Genomic DNA, 26,610 nt, shown 5'->3' with positions numbered 1-26,610 from the left:
GTGGAAGATTAATATGATACAAGCTCTGACTACAGTTAAATCTGCCATAATGAAGAAACTATGATTCCCAAAGATTACATAAAATATAGAGTTGGATTACTGTGAGATTAAAATGATAAAGGCAAGCCTGTACACCTAGCTAGTTAGGTGTCCTGTGAAATTCAAATTCATCTGGGCTCAGGCTGCAATTTGGCACCACCTGGTGGCAATTGTCCACTCTAGCCTCAGTATATATCCAATCAATTCTGAGCCCTGTGGCTGGCTGGGGCATCCACAGGGCAGCCCCAATTCCAGGAATCCCCTGGTTAGGTAGTGTCCATTTTGATGTGGATAGGGGGCCAGAAGAACACTGGAGACAAGGAAACAAGGACATCTGCTTTCAGTTTTCCTACTTCCAGAAACGGCTCTGTTGGTTGTTTCCCCACACAGCCTTACCAACCTACCCCTACCAACCACATTCACGTTACAATGGGATAAACTTTAAAGATTTTTTTTTAAGAACAGCAAAAACCTAAAAAATGAGGAAATTTTCAAGATGATTACATACCAAAGTTTATATAGCTATGTGGATTGCTTAGGAATAACCATAGGAAGTTCCCATATATTTTAAAGTTATTATATCAGTCAACAACAGCCTATTAAATCCACAACAGAATTGAACCACAGAACCAACAGTACTTATTTGTAAAATAGTAATAATACTATCTATACCACAGGCCTCTCTAATTCCCATCTTTCTCTTGAGGTTCAGATTCTTCTACAGTCAACTCTTTTATTTGTATATCCCACAGACACTTCAAGTGAAACAACTAAATGTATCATGTTTTCCTATTAAAGCTTTGTATTTTTTAATGTTTTAAAAACTATATCACTATCTATGCAGCTGTTTAATTCAGAAACCTCGCTGACATCCTTAATGAGTTCTCATCCAACCAATCCAATCTAGTCACTGAGTCCTGTCGGCTCTGTCTCCTAAATACTTTTCCAACTTGACCCATTTCTCTCATCTTTACTGCTACTAATCCAGTTCCATTATCACCTCTCATCTGGATAATGGAAATAACCTCTAAAAGTAGACCCTCTCTGTCTAACAGGCTTATGCCATTCCAATCTATTCTCTACATTACAGTGATCTTTTGATATAAAATCAGATCAATTCATGCCTCTTCTTAAAATCTTTCAATTGTTCCCTATAGGTCTTACATAATGGTCCAAATGCATTCTTTGGGCCCATTTCCTGCTTCTGTTTCATCTCTTTTAACTCCCTGCCTCTCAGTCTATCCTTCAGCCATACCAAATTAGTTTGTTCAAAAAGCTTCATTTTGTCCTTTTTGTCCTACTTTCAGGCTTTTATATATGCTATATATTCATTCCCCCAATTCCCTTTCCTTCCTTAGTTCATAGTGTTAATGCAAACTAAATATGGCCTTAAGGACTCCGTACTTCTGTATTTGAGTCCTTATTGACAAACTGCAACTTAATAGGCAGACAAGATAGAAAACCTAACTTGGGGGTATGTGCCTGTAACAACAGCTGAGTCTTGGCCAACCCCAGCAGCCATACTTCAACCATTCATACACTGCTGAGTGTTCAAATAAGTTTAACAGCAACCTATAACAAATCTAGCTGTTTCTGTATCTCACTTCTGATTTCTGTATGCCACTTTACTTTTTTTGTCTATAAATTTGTTCTGACCATGAGGGACCCCTGGAGTCTCTCTGAATCTGCTGTGATTCTGGAAGCTGCCTGATTTGCGAATTGTTCATTGCTCAATTAAACTTTAAATTTAATGTGTCTGAAGTTTTACTTTTAATAGTAGTTTTAGTCAAAAGGGGCAGTTCTTCATTTATGAAGTCTTCCCCAATTCCTCCCAAGGCTAGGTTAGATACACAGATGGTCTCATCTTTTATCCTATCATTTTGTCCATCATCATCATACTTAGGATAATTGTTTCTCTATTTGTCTTTACCCTCCATTAGACTACCAGCTTTGTGAAGACAAAGGTCACCACTATCTATGATGTCTAGCATTTAGCTGGCATATGGTAGGTTTCAATAAATATTTGCTAAATACATTAATTTATTGCTCTGAAAATTACATGAGGGTGCAAATGTAAAACTTTCCAACATAAAGCTTAGCATTTAATAGGTGTATACCTCTTCTTTCAGTCTGCATTTTGAAGTTTAAGAGCAAGTAATCACAAGGTACAGGATCCTCCTTTCTAATGTAGGGCTGGGACGAAGTAAAATTTTGCCAAAGATAGAGAATGTCTTTGGAATTCTCTCTCCAATCTCTTAATAACTCTGCTGCCCTAAGCATGTGCATTCATAAAACTGTTATACTTTTGTTATGAACATGAAGGGACAACTAAGTGCAAAAGCAAATGAATCTTAAAATCATAAGGTTATGTGAAGAAGCCACAAAAATATATATGTATACAGCATAATTCCATTTATATGACACTAACATAATATGAAAAACTAAACTATATTGTGCAGAGATGTTTATTTACTGGAAACAGATAATAAAAGTCTAAGGAGAAGCAAGGAAGTTATTAGCATAACAGAATAGCAGTTATGGAAGAAAGGAGTTAAGCAGAAAGAGTCTCAAGGACATTTCTGTAGTGCTGCATTATTCTACTTCTTTATAATTATTTATTTAATGAACACTAGGAAATTTTCTCTGAACATCTATTATTTTATACACATACATGCAAACATATATGGTCAAAAAAGAGAACAATCATAACATAGTAACTAAAATAAAAAATAATGCTATTTAAAGAGTGGTCCAATATTTCTTTGAGCTACTTGGAACAAAATTTTCTCAGGATTCAACATATGAAGGCTAGCTTAGGACTTCAAAAGCATTATTCACATAAAAGATTATGGTGCTCCTACTAGTAATTCGATACTCAAATATTAAAATATAAACTAAGTGTAAACAAATGCAGAGGTGTTTTTATTTTTCCCAAGATAAAAAGTTATTTTAAAAATTAATATGTCAAAACATATTTTAAGAATATGTATAATTTCTTCGGGCATGCATATGTATTTGCTGGTGCCCAAAGCATATTTTTAGTTTGTCTACTGCTAAGATGGTACTGAATGATCACTTAGAATTTTTATATTTTGAAATTCTTTGCCATTTTCATTGAAAATATAATCCTAGATTATAAATATGACATAATTATTTTAAAGCTCAAATAAGAGAACAAGAAAAAAGAGGCAGAAGAGTATAATCACAAAGTATCTGTTGAATGCACAAATGAGTGATTTCTTTTGTGTTCAGTGTTTGAAGTGCATATTAATTTCCTTTGGCGTATACTTTTAATGCAGACTTTCAAAAAAGATCAAACAGGTAGATAAAGATCTATGCAAGCCAAATTTATGAGGAAAATAATAATCTTATTTTCATGAAAGTAACTTTATGACTTTCTACTGAGTCATATTTAGCAAAAATCCTAAAAAAGTTCTGTCATAAATTGTATATCTACTCTCTTATCACCACAAATATTTTTACCCAAGAACAAAGAAACCCGAGAACAAAATCATACCCCTCAGAGGCATTAGCATAAAAATTTCTACCAACCTGCTATATTAAATAACAATTTAACAGTAATTTAAAAATATTTTTGTTAATTTACTACCAAAGGATAATTCTACATATATAGTTTTTATAGTAGTGGCCAACTTATAAATACAGCAACTTATAAATAAGCAACTGTAATACAGCAGCTTTTTTTTCCTGGAATTGAGGGGTGGACATACCAAATTTTCTGCTACTATATTCCTAGTAGAAATGACATGCTACAATGCTATTATAGATTAAGTCTGATTTAAAGCCTTGCTGACAACAATCAAAATATCATATAAGCAAATCAGTGCTGATAAACTAGTACCACAAGTCAATTTCAAAATAATTTTCTCATTAAAATATAAACTTTCAAAAACCACACTGACTATAATAATGGTATAAAAATATCTGCCATTGAAATAAATAGTATTTATTTTCCCTGAATTCTGCCAATCACTAACTAGGTGAGCCTAATATTTACTGATCTAAAAGTAACTGCATGAATAAAAATGATATTTTTTTTTGAGATGGTGTCTCGCACTTTCACCAAGTGCTGGAGTGCAGTGGCGTGATCTCGGCTCACTGCAAGCTCTGCCTCCCTGGTTCATGCCATTCTCCTGCCTCAGCCTCCCGAGTAGCTGGGATTACAGGTGCCCGCCACCATGCCCGGCTAATTTTTTGTATTTTTAGTAGAAATGGGGTTTCACCATGTTAGCTGGGATAGTCTCGATCTCCTGACCTCGTGATTCACCCACCTCGGCCTCCCAAAGTGCTGGGATTATAGGCGTGAGCCACCGCGCCCAGCCAAAAATGATATTTCTTCAGGATTACCTAATACGACATCTTTCAGAGCCAGCAGCTAAATGAGGCATATGTATATTTCAAATTACTATTCTAGTTTTAACAAGTTTCCAGGAGAAACTGTTGGTATAATACAGGAAGAACTGATATCTCAGTACTCTTTACTTTTTATCTGTCCTCAATCTGAACTGAAGCAAATGCAAAAACAGAAGTCACTAGGGTAAAAAAAAGACATAACAGGAATAACAGAGCAAAAAGGTTAAAGTCTAGTAAATCTTGTTCTAAGACTTTAGAACTTTCACGTTCTCATTATATTTAGATTTCGATTTATGACAAGTTTTCTCTAATGTATTCAAAAAGACATTATATAATAAATAGCATTTAATTTCAATAAAGCTTCTAAAACCTCCAAAGATAAATAAAATACCATACAAGCATTTTTTATTTTTTACCTGTTTTCTCGTTCATACATTTCCCTAGAGGCATTTCGAAGTTGATCAATTTCTTGGTTGGTTTTCAACCTGATTTGTTCTAGTTCATCATGTAGTTTATTTTCATATTCTGTTTTATAATGGTCTCTGCAAGGAGTGAAAAGGAACAACCATAAATTTTCTTTTGAAACAAATAGGCTTTTGCCCTCTACATAAGATTTTAATACCTTTCATCAAGTATGCTCTATAAACTGTGTTACCTGAAAAACTTAACTATTAATAGTATAAAGTTTTATAATTCCTAAAAATACTGTTCCTAACTAGTATGATCTAAGATTTCAACTTGTTAAACATCATTTTCCAAAAGACTTAATTATTATATAAAATCTTAGTAATTCATGTGGGATAATTATTCATCTTCCAAAACACTTTTCTAGTAGTTTTAATGCATATGGTTGAGGCTTCAAAATTGAGAATGTCCTTCATTTAAAAATAATAATCTGGTAGGATGATGTTGAGAGATGAATAATATTAACAAAAACATAAAAATGAAATGACTCTGAGTCTACGAATCCTTTGCTTCCAAGCATGACAATGACAGCCACACCATGATCTTTTAGCCAAGTCAAAGTATTATATAGGGTATGAAAAACTACTACAGGCTAGGAAAAATTATGAATGTGTGAACTCTTTAAGAGTAAAATTTACCTTTACCTTTACCTTTAAGGTAAAATTTGTTTTGTTTTAGTATTTTTTTCTTTTTCTCTTAAAGAGATAATGCCTTGCTCTCTCACCCAGGATGAAGTACAGTGGCACAATCATGTAACCCCGAACTCCTGGGCTCAAGCCATCTTCCTGCCCCAGCCTCCTGAATAGGCAGGACTACATGTGCTTGACATTGTGCCTTGCTAATTTAAAAACTTTTTTAAAATAGAGACAGGGTTTTCGATGTTGCCCAGGCTGGTCTCAAACTTCTGGCCTCAAGCAATCCTCCTGCCTTGGCCTCCCAAAGTGCTGGGATTACAGGTGTGAGCCACTGCACCCAGCATGTTTGTTTTGGTATGTTGATAAGAATAATTCAAGGGTTATAAAAGCTATTGATATTAAGGTCCTTTAGTAACTTCTACACATCTAGTAGAAGAAAGAAGGCAGGACCAAAACATAGGGAGTCTGATTTAAGGACATATAAGTTAAAACACAATGCGATACCATCTCCTCATAATTCTTTTACATTTCACACAGAAAATCGTTAGCATACTGAGATTTTCTTCCAAAATACACTTCTATAGAGATACTTTCATACTTTCTTTAAAAAAATACTTCTACAGAGATATTAGTCATAGGAATTTAAAAAATTAAGTCACAAATGAAAAAACAGTCATAGCATATATCTATCTATCTAAAAGAAATAGGCTTTTGGTATTGCTGAAAAAAACCACAGTGTCTTTTAAAAAATCAACTAGAAAGGAATATTGTATAAGAAAATAAAATTGATAGATAAAACTCCCATCTCCCTGGGACAGAGCACCTGGGGAAAGGGGTGCCTGTGGGTGCAGCTTCAGCAGATTTAAACGTCCCTGCCTAACAGCTCTGAAGAGAGCAGCAGGTCTCCCAGCACAGCGTTTGAACTCTGTTAAGGGTCAGACTGCCTCCTCAAGTGGGTCCCTGACCCCTGTGTATCCTGACTGGGAGACACCTCCCAGTAGGGGCCGACAGACACCTCATACAGGAGAGCTTTGGCTGGCATCTGGCAGGTGCCCCTCTGGGAAGAAGCTTCCAGAGGAAAGATCAGGGAGCAATCTTTGCTGTTCTGCAGCCTCCGTTGGTGATACCCAGGCAAATAGGGTTGGTAGTGGACCTCCAGCAAACTCCAGCAGGCCGGCAGCAAAGGGGCCTGTCAGATGGAAAATTAACAAACACAAAGGAATAGCACGTCCACTCAAAGACCCCATCCGAAGGTCACCAACATCAAAGACCAAAGGTAGATAAATCCACAAAGATGGGGAGATACCAGTGCAAAAAGGCTGAAAGTTCCAAAACCCAGAACACCTCTTTTCCTCCAAAGGATCACAACTCCTCGCCAACGAGAGAACAAAACTGGATGGTAAATGAGTTTCACGAATTGACAGAAGTAGGCTTCAGAAGGTGGGTAATAACAAACTCCTCCAAGCTAAAGGAGCATGTTCTAACCCAATGCAAGGAAGCTAAGAACCTTGAAAAAAGGTTAGACAAATTGCTAACTAGAATAACCAATGTAGAGAAGAATATAAATAACCTGATGGAGCTGAAAAACACAGCATGAGAACTTCATGAAGCATACACAAGTTTCAAAAGCCAAATCGATCAAGTGGAAGAAAGGATATCAGTGACTGAAGATCAACTTAATGAAACAAGGAGAGAAGACAAGATTAGAGACAAAAGAATAAAAAGGAATGAATAAAGCCTCCAAGAAATATGGGACTACGTGAAAAGACAAAAACTACGTTTGACTGGTGTACCTGAAAGTGATGGGGAGAATGGAACCAAGTTGGAAAACACTTCAGGATATTACCCAGGAGAACTTCCCCAACCAAGACAGGCCAACATTCAAATCTAGGAAATACAGAGAACACGACAAAGGTACTTGTTGAGAAGAGCAACACTAAGACACATAATCGTCAGATTCACCAAGGTTGAAATGAAGGAAAAAATGTTAAGGGCAGCCAGAGAGAAAGGTCAGGTTACGCACAAAGGGAAGGAAGCCCATCAGACTAACAGCGGATCTCTCGGCAGAAACCCCACAAGCCAGAAAGAGTGGGGGCCAATATTCAACATTCTTAAAGAAAAGAATTTTCAACCCAGAATTTCATATCCAGCCAAACTAAGCTTTGTAAACGAAGGAGAAATAAAATCCTTTACAGACAAGCAAATCCTGAGAGATTTTGTCACCAATAGGCCTGCCCTAAAAGAGCTCCTGAAGGAAGCACTAAACACGGAAAGGAACAACTGGTACCAGCCACTGCAAAAGCATAACCAAATTGTAAAGACCATCGACACTATGAAGAAACTGCATCAACTAACGGGCAATACAACCAGCTAGCATCATAATGACAGGATCAGATTCACACATAACAATATTAACCTTAAATGTAAACAGGCTAAATGCCCCAATTAAAAGACAGACTGGCAAACTGGATGAAGAGTCAAGACCCATGAGTGTGCTGTATTCAGGAGACACATCTCATTTGCAAAGACACATATAGGCTCAAAATAAAGGGATGGAGGAATATTTACCAACCAAATGGAAAGCAAAAAAAAAAAAAGGAATTGCAATTCTAATCTCTGATAAAACAGACTTTAAACCAACAAAGATCAAAAAAGAATAAAGGGCATTACATAATAGTAAAGGGATCAATGCAGCAGGAAGAGCTAACTATCCTAAATATATATGCACCCATTACAGGAGCATCCAGATTCATAAAGGAAGTTCTTAGAGACCCACAAACAGACTTCGACTCTCATACAATAATGGTGGGAGACTTTAACACCCCACTGTCAATATCAGATAGATCAATGAGACAGAAAATTAACAAGGATATTCAGGACTTGAACTCAGATCTGGACCAAGCAGACCTAATAGACATCACAGAACTCTCCACCCAAATCAACAGCACCTCATCACACTCACTCTAAAACTGACCACATAATAGGAAGTAAAACACTCCTCAGCAAATGCAAAAGAACAGAAATCATAACAAACTGTCTCTCAGAACACAGTGCAATCAAACTAGAACTCAGGATTAATAAACTCACTCAAAAGCATACAACTACATGGAAACTGAACAACCTGCTCCTGAATGACTACTGGGTAAACAACGAAATGAAGGCAGAAATAAAGATGTTCTTTGAAACCAATAAGAATGAAGACACAACGTACCAGAATCTCTGGGCCACATTTAAAGCAGTATGTAGAGGGAAATTTATAGCACTAAATGCCCACAAGAGGAGTCAGGAAAGATCTAAAATTGACTCCCTAACATCAAAATTAAAAGAACTAGAGAAGCAACAGCAAACAAATTCAAAATCTAGCAGAAGACAAGAAATAATTAAGATCAGAGCAGAACTGAAGGAGATAGAAACATGAAAAACCCTTCAAAAAAATCAATGAATCCAGGAGCTGTTTTTTTTGTAAAGATCAACAAAATAGATAGACCGCTAGCAAGACTAATAAAGAAGAAGAGAGAGAAGAACCAAACAGACACAATAAAAAATGATAAAGGGGAGATCACCAATGATCCCACAGAAATAAAAACTACCATCAGAGAATACTATAAACACCTCTATGCAAATAAGCTAGAAAATCTAAAAGAAATGGATAAATTCCTGGACATACACCCTCCCAAGTCTAAACCAGGAAGAAGTCAAATCCCTGAATAAACCAATAACAAGTTCTGAAATTGAGGCAGTAATAGCCTACCAACCAAAAAAAAATCCAGGATGAGATGGATTCCCAGGTGAATTCTACCAGAGGTACAAAGAGGAGCTGGTACCATTCCTTCTGAAACTATTCCAAACAACAGAAAAAGAGGTCCTCCCTAACTCATTTTATGAGGCCAGCATCATCCTAATACCAAAACCTGGCAGAGACACAATAAAAAAACAAAATTTCAGGCCAATATCCCTGATGAACATTGATGCAAAAATCCTCAATCAAATACTGGCAAACCAAATCCAGCAGCACATCAAAAAGATTATCCACCATGATCAAGTTGGCTTCATACCTGGGAGGCAAGGCTGGTTCAACATATACAAATCAATAAACATAATCCATCACATAAACAGAACCAATCACAAAAACCACATGATTATCTCAATAGATGAAGAAAAGGCCTTCGACAAAATTCAACACCCCTTCATGCTAAAAACTCTCAATAAACTGGGTACTGATGGAACGTATCTCAAAATAATAAGAGCTAGTTATGACAAACCCACAGCCAATATCATACTAAATGGGCAAAAACTGGAAGCATTCCCTTTGAAAACTGGTACAAGACAAGGATGCCTTCTCTCACCCCTCCTATTCAACATGGTATTGGAAGTTCTGGCCAGGGCAATCAGGAAAGAGAAAGAAATAAAGAGTATTCAATTAGGAAGAGAGAAAGTCAAATTGTCTCAGTTTGTGGATGACATGATTGTATATTTAGAAAACCCCATCGTCTCAGCCCAAAATCTCCTTAAACCAGGAAGGAGATTAAACTTAAACTTCAGCCAAGTCTCAGGATACAAAATTAATGTGCAAAAATCACAAGCATTCCTACACACCAATAACAGACAAACAGCCAAATCATAAGTGAACTCCCACTCACAACTGCTACTAAGAGAATAAAATACCTAGGAATACAACTTACAAGGGATGTGAAGGACCTCTTCAAGAAGAACTACAAACCACTGCTCAAAGAAATAAAAGAGGACATAAACAAATGGAAAAACATTCCATACTCATGGATAGGAAGAATCAAGATCGTGAAAATGGCCATACTGCCCAAAGTAATTTATACATTCAATGCTATCCCCATCAAGCTACCACTGACTTTCTTCACAGAATTGGAAAAAACTACTTTAAACTTCATATGGAACCAAAAAAGAGCCCACATAGCCAAGACAATTGTGGGCAAGAAGAAGAAAGCTGGAGGCATCACGCTGCCTGACTTCAAACTATACTACAAGGCTACAGTAATAAAAACAGCATGGTACTGGTACCAAAACAGATACATAGACCAATGGAACAGAACAGAGGCCTCAGAAGTAAAACCACACATCTACAACCATCTGATCTTTGACAAACCTGACACAAACAAGCAATGGGGAAAAGATTCCCTATTTAATAAATGTTGTTTGGAAAACTAGCTAGCCATATGCAGAAAACTGAAACTGGACCCCTTCCTTATACCTTATACAAAAATCAACTCAAGATGAATCAAAGACTTAAATGTAAGACCTAGGATCATAAAAATCCTATAAGAAAACCTGGGCAATATCATTCAGGACGTAGGCATGGGCAAAGACTTCATGTCTAAAACACCAAAAGCAATGGCAACAAAAGCCAAAATTGACAAATGGAATCTAATTAAATTAAAGAGCTTCTGCACAGCAAAAGAAACTATCATTAGGGTGGACAGGCAAACTCCAGAACAGGAGAAAATTTTTGCAATCTATCCATCTGTCAAAGGGCTAATATCCAGAAACTACAAAGAACTTAAACAAATTTACAAGAAAAAACCAAACCCTATCAAAATGTGGGCAAAGGATATAGACACTTCTCAAAAGAAGACATTTATGCAGCCAACAGATATATGGACAAATGCTCATCATCACTGGTCATTAGAGAGATGCAAATCAAAACCACAATGAGATACCATCTCATGCCAGTTAGAATGGCAATCATTAAAAAGTCGGGAAACAACATGCTGGAGAGGATGTGGAGAAATAGGAATGCTTTTACAGTGTTGGTGGGAGTGTAAATTAGTTCAACCATTGTGGAAGACAGTGTGGAAATTCCTCAAGGATCTAGAACTAGAAATACCATTTGACCCAGCAATCCCATTACTGGGTATATATCCAAAGGATTATAAATCATTCTAACATAAAGACACATGCACACGTATGTTTACTGCAGCACTGTTCACAATAGCAAAGACTTGGAACTGACCCAAATGTCCTTCAATAACAGACTGGATAGAGAAAATGTGGCACATATACACCATGGAATACTATGCAGCCATTAAAAAGGATGAGTTCATGTCCTTTGCAGGGATATGGATGAAGCTGGAAACCATCATTCTCAGCAAACTATCACAAGAACAGAAAACCAAACACTGTATGTTCTCACTCAAAGCGGGAGGTGAACAACGAGAACACATGGACACAGGGAGGGGAACATCACACACCGGGGCCTGTCGGGGAGTGGGGGGCTAGGGGAGGGATAACATTAGGAGAAATATCTAATGTAGGTGACGGGTTGATGGGTGCAGCAAACCACCATGGCATGTGTATACCTATGTAACAAAACTGCAGGTTCTGCACATGTATCCCAGAATGTAAAGTATAATTTATAAAAAAAAAAAAGCAAACATATCTCACTTCATTTTTTAAACCCTTCTGCATTATTTGCAACCCAAATTATCCTAATGGATACATCAGCTCATTACTATATTCAAGAAACGTACCTAAAACCAAATGACAAAGTTTTAAAATAAAGGCACATGGGAAAATTACACCACTTAAATGTATGCAAACAGAAAGCAGAAATGTCAAAATCAAAAAAAAAATAAAATAAAATAAAATTAGGTATTATCTTAGTATTATCGTATAGAATAGACCTTTAAAAAAATCACTAAATCTTCCCCAAAGCCAAGAGTTCCCTCAAAGAAAATCTGTTAATTGATATCTATTTATGTGGGAAATAATGCAAATCTTGCCTGGATGCTACATATTTTTCATACATCTCTTCTCTAGCCTTTTTGGTTTCTTCCAGTTGAGCTTGAAGTCTTTCAAGGCGATCCTCTTCATGAGCACAGCGAACACTAAGCTCCATGTTTTGGCGATTGAGATATTCTTTATCCTTTTGCAGTAAAGTAACAGTCTGCTCTAAGGTGGCTACCTACATACATGTAGAAACAAAAAGTATCCAGAGTGATGCCATCTTACTTTTCAAGCTTGACTGTATTAATTTCTTTCCTTCATGTTTTCATTCACCACATGAAAATTTTCCTTTTAAAAAGGGCTAATTCTTAGCATGCAACTTTTTTAAAATCTAAAAATAGCTACTAAAAGTCTCTTTTTGGGGCTGGGCATGGTTGCTCACGCCTGTAATCCCAGCACTTTGGGAGGCCAAGGCAGGTGGATCATTCGAGGTCAGGAGTTTGAGACCAGCCTGGCCAACATGGTGAAACCCTGTCTCTACTAAAAATGTAAAAATTAGTAGGGCATGGTGGCACACGCCTGTAATCCCAGCCATTCAGGAGGCTGAGGCAGGAGAATCATTTGAACCTGGGAGGCGGAAGTTGCAGTGAGCCAAGATCGCACCACTGCACTATAGCCTATAGCCTGGTCAACAGCGAAAGACTCCCGTTTCAAAAAAAAAAAAAAAAATTTTCTCTTTTTGGGAGGAACTACATAACAAAAAAAATGTCTCTCCCTCAAATCTACTCCGGGCTATTTTTTTCACTAACACTATACTACATAAGTGACTCTATTTATAAGCTTACCTCTTTTGATAATTCACTTCGTTCTTTTGTTTGAATTATGTGAGAGGCTTCAAGTATTTCATGTTTTCTCCTAAGCTCAATTACTTCCTGTTCAAGTGCATCACGTTCACTGTTAAAATAAAATTCAAAGAGACATGTAAATTTTACATTCCCTTTTACAGTGTACACTTTAAAAGGGTTGACTATGTATTAGGATGCTGAATAGAGACACTAGCAATGAGGCTTGAGTGTAATTCCACGAACTATATAAAGTATCTACTTTTCAGATTTAGAAGGGATTCTGTTTCAGACCTTGTTCAAATACATACATATCAATTTATTACCTTTAAGGAATATATAAACTACATAAGCCAGTACAGTAAATAAAAAAACTTACTAACATACACTTGGTATTTTTTCATTAGTCATCTTCAATCTTATCTTGAGGTTAAAACTTTTAAAGAATGTATACCTGGCTCTAGGCTTTCAGTTCAGTTAAGGTAAAAAAAATACAACTTATCATTTAGATTGCATACTAGATACGTAGGCAGGCATTCTTGTGACTATTTCATTCACAAATTGTTTATGATTACCCAGATTTTAATTTCCATTTTAAGACAAGTTCCCCCAAAAAGTTAAACCAAGAATTGGACTAAAACCTACAACAGACATTTTTTAAAATGAGCAGAGAAATAGATTTACTAACTCTTAACTACTTCCCTGCAGTCAGAAGCAGTGCCTTTGCACTTTATTTCACTGACCCACCTGGTATTTCCGAAGAGAGCGCTGTGAGGAATTGTTTTCCTTTGCATCAGCTTTTCAAAAATGTTTAGAAAGCCTTTTTTCTTCTAGTTAACAAAATATTATGTTTATTGAAGAAAAACTGAGCAAAGCACAAAATAACAATCACCTACAAACCCAGTAAATAAAGATGACTATCAGTATTACTATTCTGATACATATTACTATAAGTATTTTGTGCTTTTTTATTTTTAGAATGTTTAGATTATTTTTAATTAAAAATTTTTTTAAATTTTATTTTGTGCTTTTACATGCAATTTTTAAAAAAATCTTTAAAAAAAAAATTTTTTTTTTTAATGAGATGGGGGTCTTGCTGTGTCACCCAGGCTGGACTTGAACTACTGCACTCAAGTGATCCTCCAGCCTCAGCCTGCCAGATAGCTAGGACTACAGGTGCATGCCACCATGTGCCTAATTTAATTTTTTTTTTTTTTTTTTGTAAAGACGGTCTTGCTATGTTGCCCTGGCTAGTCTTGAAGTCCTGGGCTCAAGTGATCCTCCTGCCTGCGCTTCTGAAAGCACTAGGATTATAGACATGACACGCTGTAACCAGCTTGGTTCTTTTTAATGCTTCTACTTACCAATCATTAACACTGTTGTATTTGTTTTGTAATATTAAATAAATATTACTTTGTCATATTTATTCAAACCCTCTCTCTTGTCAATATATGTGAATATATGCAGCTGTCTAACGGTATATGTGAAGAATGGGTTCCAGACCCACCCCCACAACCTGAATACGCAAATCTGTACATGCTGAAGTCCTGCAGTTGTTGCAGATCCCACCAAACAGTCAGTCCTCTGTATATTCAGGTTTCACATCCCGTGAAAATTGTATTTTCGATTGGTGTTAGGTTGATAAAAACCTTAATATAAGTGGACCCCACGTTGGTCAAGGGTCATGTATCCATATGTGTATACACACCTACACACACATACTCATACATGTGCATTTGTTTCCTCAACTGAGACATTAGGTCCCTTTATCCCTAAATAATTAGTGTGAATTTACTAAGATTAAAGATCATCTCTTATATAATCACAGTATAATTATCATATTCAGGAGACTTAGCCCTAATATAATATTATCTAACATACAATCCATTTTCAAATTTTGTCAACTGTCTCCCAAAACACCTTTTGTGAATTTTTTTTTCCCTGAGCCAAGGCTCTATTACCATAATGGTAATCCAAGGATCCATTATCATAATATTATAATCTATTACCATGCATCTATATGTCATGTGGTTTTAGTCTCCTTTAACCTTTAAGATTTCTTAGTTTTCCTTGTGTTTTATGACTTTTTATAGAGCAGAGGCTAGCTGCATCATAGAATGCTCCTCAATTTTCAACTGTCTGAAGTTTCTCCATTATTAGATTCAGGTTAGGCACTTGGGCAGGAATACTACAGAAATGATTCTCAGAAATGATTCTCAGATACAGAAACGCATTCTCAGTATGTTATGTGAAGATGTACTGAGGTATGTGATGTCAGTTTATCCCATTATTGGTGATAGTAACTTTGATCACTACGTTAAGGTAGCATCTGCCAGAGTTTAACTATAAAGGTATCCTTTTGCCCTTTAAAATTAATGAGTAATTGTGAAGAGATGCTTTGTGTAAATATCCTATTCCCTAACATATTTATACTTGATGGTTTTATATTCCAACGATGATTCTGAATCAATATTATTATGCGGCTACAAAATGTCATTCTTACATGCATATACATTTATTGGTTGGATTTCAACCGTAAAGATCCTCTTTCCCAAAAAGGATATAAATATATTTATTACCACTGAACTGTACACTTAAAAATGGTAAAGATGATGTACTAAAAAAATTTAAGATCCTCTTTCTGTATTTATTATTAGCCTGCACTTATAAACTCTTATTCTATTCAATGGACTGTAATTCATTATTGCCAATATTTATTGTGATATTCAAGTTTGCTATATTTAGCCAGTTGGCACCTCTTCAAAGTGGCTGTTGCAGTGTTGAACTGGAATTAGAAGTATCAACGTGGGCTGGGCGCAGAGGCTCACACCTGTAATCTCAGCACTTTGGGAGGCCAAGGTGGGCAGATCACCTGAGGTCAGGAGCTCAAGGCCAGTCTGGCCAACCATGGCCAACATGGTGAAACCGTGTCTCTACTTAAAAAAAAAAAAAAAAAAAAATAGCTGGGCATGGTGGTGCACACCTGTAGTCCCAGCTACTCAGGAGGCTGAGGCAGGAGAATCGCTTGAACCTGGGAGGCAGAGGTTGCAGTGAGCCGAGATCGTGCCACTGCACTCCAGCCTGGGTGACAAAGTGAGACTCCATCTCAAAAAAAAGAAGTATCAGTATGATCTCATCCATAGTGTGTTAAGCCTTCTCCTCATTCTCCCTCCACTGTCTCTGCCTACTCAAAGGGCCTAGAAGTAATGACCAATGTAGCCATGACCACAGCACCCAAATCTTAAATTTCTAAATAGCATTCCCCACTAAAAGAGATCAAGGCTTCTTAGAGAAAGAGCTGAGGCAATGAAATTACAAAACCAACAAACAAAAACCAAAACTAGGAACATTATGTTATGCCAGAAAATAAGGAACTTTTAGTAAAAAAAGTGATACATTCAGATCTAATTTAATGATTTTAACTGCTACATAAAATTATATTGCAGAATAAATCTCAATTTATTTTCCATTCTGCTACTGAAAAGCATTTGAATTTCTTTTAATAATGACACAATTAACATCCATACACCTGTTTCCTTTTGTACATTTGTGAGAATTTGCCCAGGGCATAAAAGGGCTTTTTTTCTTCCCCAGTTTATCTTATATTTTATGACCGATGTTTTTAAACTCATTCATTCTGCCGAGTGAACTAAAAAGGGTCACAGTTTGAGTCCTTTCTTGTTTTACTGTTCCATTTCTACCATAAAGATGCTTATTATGCTTTTTGATCAAGGTTATATTTTTCTTTCCCAGGTTTTTATTATAGTAAACGAAAACATATGTAAAAATAGAGGTGACATAATGAACACCCATGCTCCCATCACCCAAATTCAATAATTATCAACTCATGACTCATCTTGTTTCATTGACCATCCGTGTCCCCGATGGATTATTCTGATGACTGTGCTTTTTAGTTTTCTCTTTTTATATTGTATCTGTCATTGCTATAGAGTGATAGTGGCAGAGGGGACATCAAAATACCAACTGGTATCATCTTAGCATCATAATCTATTTCATTTTTATTCTTTTTTATTTTATATTTTTAAGAGATGGAGTTTCACTCTGCCACCAGGCTGGAGTGCAGTGGCATGATCATAGCTCACTGCAGCCTTGAATTCCTGGGCTTAAGCAGTCCTCCCACCTCAATCTCCCAAGTAGCTGGGACTAAAGGCATGTGCCACTATGCCCTCTACTTCATTTTTAAATGCTTCTTTTGAACTCCAGCTTTATTCCAGAGCCCACTGAGCACAGCTCTCATGGATTTAAAGCTCCAATAATTACCATATTTTGGCATAATGCCATATACATAAGAAATACCATGTGCCAGTCATAATGGGAGTAGAAATGACAATCTTCTATCCACAAATCTTTGCAAACTCACATACGGTATTATGTAATTTATAATTTAAATTATGCAATTTAAATAATTCATTCATTCATTTAACGAATATTCACTGAGTGACTACTACATTTTAAGAATTATTTCAGGTGGAGTGAACAATTAAGATAAGGTCATTCCATCTGTATTACATATGCAGTACATATATATTTAAAGGCTTTCATACATATTTATTTGATCTTAGTTTATATAGTGCAGTTATCTGTATTAGCAACATCTCATAAATGATGGAACTTAGGCTCAGGATGAAAAGAGATGTACTGAGGGACACACAGCTAAGTAGTACCTCATTAAATTACTGAACAAACAACAGAAAAGAATATTCTAGTTAAAAAAAGGTATTTGCTATAGTTACTTAGTAGCAAATATTAGGAAACATATTTTCACAAAGTGTCATTTTTTTTTTTGAAAGAGTGTGTATCTTTTGTCAGGAAGAAACAGCTGAAAAAAACTTCAGGGAAAACTGTTAAGTATTTAAATTGATTCCGCTACATAAAAATAATCATCAAATAACACTGAAAAAATATTTACACGTGTGATTTCACTGGGTTTCTATCTCTGTTTACATTTTAAGACAGCAGTGACATCTAAATAAAACAAAAACAACCAATATAAAAATACAATATAAACCCAACAAACTGCCAAAACTGCATGCATTTGTGCAAAGAAGAATAAGGTAAAAGTAAAATTGATTGTTGGTAAAAACTCAGGTGACTTTGATGCACGCTAAAAATGGAGAACTACTACTGCAGCCATTTTAACTACTTACCTCTTGACTTTATCATAGTTCTCTTGACGGTAGTCACCTTGCTGAATTAACTGTTTTGTGTCTGCTAATTCTAAGGCCAAACGTTGACATCTAATTTGAACTTCAGAGTAGTTTTTTCTGTCTTCCTCATATGTCTATAAACCAAAGGAATAATAACACATTTCAGACTAAACACTTAACATAGTTGACCAAATTCTGTATTGAAGTCTTCTGTTAAGCTGTGATTGTCCTTGTAATTAAACAATAAAAAAATTTCCTCAATTTAGTAATTTTTCCCTATTCAAAGGCAAGTAATCTTAAGTTCACAGAGTGGTCTGTAAACTCCGTTGTTTAAAACTTAAACTGTTTTTCAAATAAAAAACACAACAACTATGTTTTAGTTACTAGGCTAAAACACAAAATGACTACAAATGTTAAATGACTTTTTAAAAACATTTACTGAGTTACTATCAGATGCTAAAGATACAGAAGTAAATCAAACACACTTCCTGTTCTTGAGGATTTTACAATTTAGAGATGAAAAGTCATATGGATATCAGTATCTACAATGAAAAATAATTACTGAAGAGATTAATCATGCAGTTCCAATTCTGTTACTCAGCAAAAAAGGAATCGTGTGACCCTCGAAACACATCTTTACATTGTTCTTCCCTCTACTCTCCCCATGCCAGTAGCATGTAAGAAAGGCATTGCTGATATGGGAAGAGCAATGGAAGTAAAAACCTTAAAGTTGGTCACAAGGTTCTTTACAATCTGGTGCTGCTTCCTACAAGCCCCATTTCTCACCATTCCTAATATTCACACTTCACCCTCCAACCATAATGAAGATCTGAAGTTGTCTGAATCCACTAATGCTTCTTCTAACCTGTTCCCACTGCCTGAATACCTGCATATAATCTAAATGCTTGTCTCCTTCAGAGCACTGATCTCACTGTATCATTACCATCATATCAGTTTTCTCTTTATCGCACCAGAGTGTAAACATCTTAAGGGTGGGGATTTTGTCTTGCTCACTGCTGGACCTCCACCACTTTAAACACTGCCAGGTATACAATAAGAATTAAATAAAAGCTTAAAAAGAAATGATTAAATATGGGAAGCTGGGAGGGGAAGGAGACGGGACTAAATTCCTACTTATTTTCCTTCTTTGAACTCATCAAATCTTGCAACCAATCATCAACTCCACCTTCAGAAGCTGGCATGTTAAATGCATCATGTGTTAAGTCATTACTGCTTAAGTAGCTGACCAACTAAATGAGGTCATATTCACTCCACACATACTGACTGGATCATTTCTGTGTGACTGGTCCCGGATTAGGCACTACAGACACAAAGATGAGTAAGACAATTTTGTCCTTTTTAAACTACTAAATATAACTTTGATATTTTAGTCCCCAAATTTCTATCAAAGGGCTATTTAAGAGAAGTAATTATGGAAAAACTATATTCAGTGTGTTTTGCTTTGGTATGGTATTATGTTCTTGTTCTACACTGAAGTTTTCCATGAGAATGGAATGTTACTATGGTACTTATTATGGGATTACAGCTGAGGATACGCTATCACCTCCCGAAAGATCATCACATATATCATTTCGGACCTAAGTCCTACAAGAATCTTTAGTTCTTCTGAAGAATGCTTTATCCTTCTAAACATCATTAATCATGTCATTGTTTTGGAAGAGCGTATAGTGTTATGGCCAGGAAGGCAAGCCTCCAGAATTCAACTGTCTAAAATTGAATTCCTGCAGTAAGACTCTGCGCACGTTAGTTTACCTCTCTATTCTGGTGTCCTGCCTCAGAGTTCTTGTGAAGCACATATCAAGTAATACATGTAAAGTGCTTATAAAAATGCCTAACATGTAGTAAATGCTGATTAACTATAAATTAATATTGTTATAATGCTTCCTCTTTGCTTTGGCTTCCAAAGAGATCATAGCCAAATTAACAGTTTAACTTTAATAACTGCACAAACGCCACGACAGAATTTGGAGGAACATAAATACAAGGAATACAAACATTAAAGGATGGGCAAAAAACAGGGATCCCAAAAAACCCAAAGGAGTATTCACAGAAACAATGGGTAAACGAGGGGTGTGTGTCAGGAAAAACAGTGGAAGACAGTGCTTTGAAGCAGTCAATAATATTGAGAAACACTACTGACTGGTACTAAGAAATACTACTGAGAACCAACAAAAAGCCTTTAAAGTATTCAGGGGTAGGGGCAGAAGGCAGAGTGCTAGGGACTAAAACAAATTAAATACTCAGTATGTCCTCTTTTTTGGCTATTTTATACACATTGTCGACTTAATACTTATGATGGGATCTAAAAATTATCCCCAGTTTCACAGATGAAAAAAACTGAGGCTTGGAAAGTCTCAGAGCTCATAAATAGTAGGGTGAGGACTCCAATCTAAGTTTGTCAAATCCAAATCAATAGGCAACTCTTTCTACAGTTTAATAGTAAAAGTGGAGAAAGTATAGTAGCTAGAGAAGAAAACAGGGCCAATGAAGGTTTTAAAAGATGAAACAAGCTTGACAATATTCAAATATTGGTGAGAAACAACTAATAGCAAAAGACGAATTACTGTTGGAGAAAAGGGGGCATACTCAGGGGAATGAAGCATACTCCTGAAAAAGGCTTTAGGAGATGGGATCCACAGCTTAGATGTGCAGATTAGTCTTAGATCAGAGGCCATGTTCATCAAGGCAGGCTTTTTTCCAGCTGATACAGAGTATTAACAACTTGAATAATTTAGACAGCTCTTATCAATTTGCTACAGGCCACAGCCTAATATTACCCTAAGGCTTCACAAATTTATATTATCCACCTGGTTTCTAGAGGCATATGATATTCCCATCCCTTGAGGGTGAGACTCTTTCCATTATAAACACTAAGAACAAACAAACCAGAATGAGTGCAGATGTGAGTAGATTTGGTGGAAGGACACCGGGAGTTCCCATCTGAAGATTTCCATTTTCTCTGTGAAATGAAATACCAAGTCATCTGCTGAATGTGACAAGAAACGTGGAAAACTGGAGACGTAAGAAGAGTGGCTGGTTGCCTTAAGTAATCTCTGTGAAAAATGAGAGAACTAGAAATAATAGAATTACGACCAATTGTGTGGGTCCATTTGAGGCTGATAACAATAAACTGACAGTGCTTGTTACTGCTTGTATGATTTTTGCCAGTAGTGCTCAGCTAGAAAAATAAAGAGTTGAGAGTTTTTCAGTCTGGTTTGATAAAAAGAAAGCTGGGAGAGGAATTAGATGATACTGGCAAAAAAAAACAAAAAAAGTTTAAGACTGATAACATGATGGCAAGGGAAGAAAATAAATTTAGGAAAGGATTGATAAAAAAATAAATTATATGGATTGGAAATTCTGTTAAAGACAAGTTGAAAGCAGACGATGGTAAAACATAAAAAATATATGAAATAGGATGTTTAGTGGATGAAAGTGAATTGATAACTTCAGAAGTAAATCAGTTCTGGATGGCAAGGAACCAAATGTGGGCTATAAGACTGAGTGTTAAAGTGGAGAAAAGGCAATCACTAGAGATGAGATCAATAAAATTCAAGGCCAAGGCTATAGATGAATTAATCACATAAGTAACCTAGGTAGCAGCTGAAGTGGAAAGGAAGACTAAATCTAGAGCAAGGCTTTCATTAAACAAAGAGGAATGTCCCAGTGGTCTGCAAATGAGGAATACTGTAAGGTGGGGTATCCAGATGATGAGTTCCCAAAGAAGCAGTGTTTTCTGTGAGTGCAACTGCAAAGATCTAAAAAGGTAAAGATCATCTGACCCTGAAATATGCAGAGTATTTTAGGATATTCAGAGAGTAGTTCCATGGAAGAATAAATATACAGAGTATATTATTAATGTTATATACATAGTATATATATATGTATATATTTATAAATTTCCTTTAAATATAAATACCATATGCAAGGATAAACAGAAGCAAGTATAAGTGCAGTATAAGAATGCACATATTCGACCAACACTTTATTTACAATTTTTCAACTGGACAATTTCCCCTTAAATAAAATTATTACTTTTATATTTTGAATTTAAAAATCTCCTGCATTTATTGTTAGCAATTAAAATAGAGTAAGACACAGCAATGGAAACAGGAAAAATAGCATTTTCCCCCAAAATAAACCCCATGACTATGCAGAACCATGGTTAAAGCTATAGAGAGTAGAAAAGACTATTTTGTATTCTCCTCTGCTTCCTTCCGTGTCTTGAGCTTAGTGTCAACCTTTGTGGGAAGACTAAGCTCCAGCAATAACCTAGAGTTTATCCTATTTTTTCACAACACCTGATTCTTACCTGTCAGAAAATGTATCACATGTGCTGTGGGCAGCCATTACTTGTCTCCCACATCATAAGGAAAACTTTAAGGAAGTTTTCTATAATCCTAGTAACTAATACTCTGCCTATTATATAGAAGGTTTGCAATTAATGTCTGTGGAAGAGGAGGAACAAAAGAGGACATTAAATAGACTAAAACAAAAGAAGCAAAAAAAGTAAACTTTTCAAACATAAAGAAATGGACACATAAAATTTCCAGTCATCAGCCCTTTCTAACAGAAAATTTCTACATCACAGTAAATGGGCTAATAATAGCCAAGTCTCAATTTCTGTTCTCAATAAAAGGCAATTACTATGGATGTAATGAATTTCTAAACTTCATTTAAGTCTTTTGTCTCTCCCATGATGTAAACTGAGAAGAAAGCAGCAACCTACGTCTCGAAATAAATCTTTAATAAATGAACAACTCCTGCCTGTGTGGAGGACAACTAAGGAAATTGGAAATAGAATATAATGACATTTACCTTAAGGTTCAAATCTGAAGCAGTTTACATTGGACAGCAGTTCAGTGAATGGTAAGATATAGTTGGTTAGCTATTCTGGAAAACTGAGAATTCACTTGTCAGAATTCCCACAAGCTTCACATTATCAATAATCTAATCCAAGCAACTAAATACTGAAAAGAACAAGAAGCCTAATTAAGCTTTGACTGCCATAGGCTGTCCCTTTATAAGCCACAACGAAGTCTGTTTTGCTGCCAGAGACAACTCTTGTCATTGTTAAGATCTTCAAGAACTTTTTCAAAAAAAAAATTTGACTTCTAAAGACAGACAAAATCTGAAGTGGTAAAGTCTGCTATGTGTTAAAACAAGAATCTTAATAATTTCTATTACATGCTAAATTTTCAATTATATCTATTTGAATACATGTGAATTCAAATAAAAACTTAAGGCTTTTTTTTTAAAAGAAAAAAATAACTCAGTAATTTTTTTTTTTTTGAGACAGGGTCTCACTCTGTTGCCCAGGCTGGAGTGCAGTGGCACAATCTTGGCTCACTGCAGCCTCAACCTCCCGAGCTCAGATGATCCTCCCACCTCAGCCTCCCAAGTAGCTGGGTCTACAGGCATGCCACCATGCTCGGTTAGTTTTTTGTATTTTAGTAGAGAAAGGGTTTTGCCATGGTGTCCAGAGCAGTCTTGAACTCCTGGACTCAAGCAATCCACCCACCTCAGCCCCGAAAGTGCTGCGATTATAGCCTCCCAAAATGGGATTACAGGCGTGAGCCACTATGCCCAGCAAAACTCAAGAATGAGGAAAGGTAACTTTCGTCACATGTGGTGGACCCTAGATTGGAATAACAAACATGGGTTCAGATTCTGTTTCTCCTACTTTTTGCTCTAGCAAGTCAACTTTTCTGGACTTACCTGATGCTTCTGCAGAGTGTGTATACTAACTGATTCATTGGCTCATTTATTTTTATGTGGTTATTATTGTACGAAACACTCTATTACTAGTATTAAGACATCACCCACTAGCTAATGGGTCTAGCAGACCCCACCATTGCAAAATGCTACAATGATGTATTAGGAGGCAATTTTTATAGCCAACATTTTATTCAGCAAACTACTGTAACAAATTTGAAATACTGGCCTCTCAACAGGGATTGACCCAAATATGATTGAACCAAACAAATTTGAGTCTTAATGTTAAAGAGACAAAGTTGCTAAATTATCTTAAAAGTATCATATATTAACCCCCAAATTTATCAACGCAAGAAAAGTATGGTTTCCCATGCCTTTTGAATAATTGAGATAAGGCTTAACAGTATTAACAGTGTGATGGTGCATGCCTGTAGTCCCAGCTACTCAAGCGGCTGATGTGGGAGAATGGCTTAAGCCCAGGACTTAAAGGCTGCAGTGAGGTGTGATCATGCCACTGCACTCCAGCCTGAATGACAGACTGAGACCTTGTCTGGAAATATAGATCAATAAAAATTAAAAAGTATTAACACAGGTGATGGAAAGGATAAAGTCCTGTATCACACTTCTTCCCTCCAACAACCCCTGCAAATTAACAGGAAAAAAATGAGACTATAACTTAACTACATTTGATTACTATGTTAATCATAAAAATTGCTATTTTAATGAGCTGTCTTACTTAAGGTATGATGCTTCCATGTTCCAAGATTTTATAGTTTTCTTCATATGAATCAATTTCTTTTCTTGCTAGAGATGAACGGTGGGGGAAAATATTTCATTCACAAGGTAACAAACTCATGAAGAAAGCGATAAAATCTTAAGTGTTCAACACTAATTGCTGTTGCATCCGATATGTTCATGTGTTCATGAAGTTATTCTCCATGAATTTGCTGATGCAATGGATTATTCTTTCTGTGCTGGAATATACTCTGTTTAATCATAAAGTATTATTCTTTTGATACAATGGTAAAATTCATTTGTTAACATTTCAAATTTTTACATCTGTAGTAATTAGCAAAATTGGCCTAAATGTTTTATTTTGCTTTTCAGTCTCTTTCTCAGAACTTTCTTTTTCAATAGTTGGTATAGTATAAGTAAGTGGAACTAGCTGTCTTTTTCTAAATCAACTGTGAACCCATTTGGGGTAATCTATCTGTGAACCTGTTGGTAATTTTATCAGTTGTACACTTTTATTTATTTTTGTAATACCTCTACGGTAACTGTTCTAAATCAAGTTCTCACTTCTGTCAATTTTAGTAATCTATATTTTGTTGGCACAGTTCACTTTCTTTTTTGTTTTCAAGCTTACTGCCATAGAACTGTTATGTATTTTCCCTTACTTCATGTCAGTTAATTCCAAACACCTTATTTCTACTCATCTTTTTCCAGCTTTCTCAAGATGAGTACTACATGTATTTATTTTTCATCTTTTTTAAAAAATAATAAAGGCATTTCCGGCTATAGATTTTCCTTTGGCATAGCTTTAAATGTGTCTAAGAATTTTGTTATAAAAAATGTTCTCATTTTCATTGTTTTATTTTTTCCTTTGCTCTTTAATCCAAAAGATACATTTCTAATTGCCAAGTAAGTTTATTCCTCCTCACCTTTTATCTCTGGTTTCACTAAATTATGATAAAAAATATAAACTATATAATCTGTACTTAAAATTTATTATATAATTTTTTACTTAAAAATTATTTAAATAATTATTTTTCAATTTTTTTTTTTTTTTTTTTGAGACGGAGTCTTGCTTTGTCACCTAGGCTGGAGTGCAATGGCGCAATCTCGGCTCACTGCAACCGCCGCCTCCTGGGTTCAAGCAATTCTACTGCCTCAGCCTCCTGAGTAGCTGGGATTACAGGTGCCTGCCACTACGCCCGGCTAATTTTTGTATTTTTAGTAGAGACAGGTTCACCATGTTGGCCATGCTGGTCTTGAACTTCTGACCTCAGGTGATCAACCCGCCTCAGCCTCCCAGAGCGCTGGGATTACAGGCGTGAGCCACCGCACCCGGCCCATTTCTCAATCTTTATCAATTTTCATTAAGCATATTTCCTATAAACAAATAGAGCTGGGCTTGGCTTGAAGATCAATATGAGAGTCTTTCTTTTAACAGAACACTGTACATCCATTCCCTCACCTAGTGGAGGCAAAGGAGATTTTATCCACCTTATTTGGGGTGAGGAGTGAAGGGAGTAATCCATAGATTTTTATAGGCCGAGCTCTGCCGACAATCTGTTCTGCTCTTGCTCAGGGTTCTCTCACACTATTTCTAGGCTTTCACTCAAGTCAGGGAAGAGAAATCTCAAATTTTGGTAGCCTATCTCCAAGATGGTCTCTATCAATTTCTTCCCTTGTATGCGGGAAGCTATTTTCTGATTAAGAAGTGGGTCTATTCCTCTTAATGATCTGCTTAACCAAAAGCATGTGGGAGAAGCAATTTTCTGGAATTTTGAAGTTACATCCTAAGAAGTCTTTAAGTTTCTCCTGAGTTTCTTGAATGTTTGCTTTGGAGGGGGCCAGGTGCCATGCTGTGAGACTGCCATGTTGAAGGATGCCTAAACTAATCACATGAAGAGGCCAAGTGCAAAGGGAGTA

At 36.1% G+C, this 26,610-nt stretch overlaps 1 protein-coding gene across 9 annotated transcripts in view; it reads right to left on the bottom strand.

Moving 5' to 3' along the window:
- The window catches only part of PIBF1 (progesterone immunomodulatory binding factor 1), a 233,908-nt gene that overhangs the window by 175,090 nt on the left and 32,208 nt on the right, over nucleotides 1–26,610 (bottom strand). For all 9 annotated transcript variants that reach the window (XM_024230714.3, XM_024230719.3, XM_024230716.3 and 6 more), the window contains 4 exons: nucleotides 18,220–18,353; nucleotides 13,055–13,163; nucleotides 12,266–12,447; nucleotides 4,830–4,955 (listed from right to left, as the gene is read on the bottom strand). In XM_024230714.3, coding sequence (XP_024086482.2) covers nucleotides 4,830–4,955; nucleotides 12,266–12,447; nucleotides 13,055–13,163; nucleotides 18,220–18,353 — 551 coding nt within the window. The remainder of the gene's footprint in view (nucleotides 1–4,829; nucleotides 4,956–12,265; nucleotides 12,448–13,054; nucleotides 13,164–18,219; nucleotides 18,354–26,610) is intronic.

This window comes from Pongo abelii, chromosome 14 (assembly GCF_028885655.2).
Source record: "Pongo abelii isolate AG06213 chromosome 14, NHGRI_mPonAbe1-v2.0_pri, whole genome shotgun sequence".
Classification (NCBI taxonomy): Eukaryota; Metazoa; Chordata; class Mammalia; order Primates; family Hominidae; genus Pongo; species Pongo abelii.
Note: the sequence above shows the minus strand (reverse complement) of the source record. Positions and strands in the feature narration are given on the sequence as shown.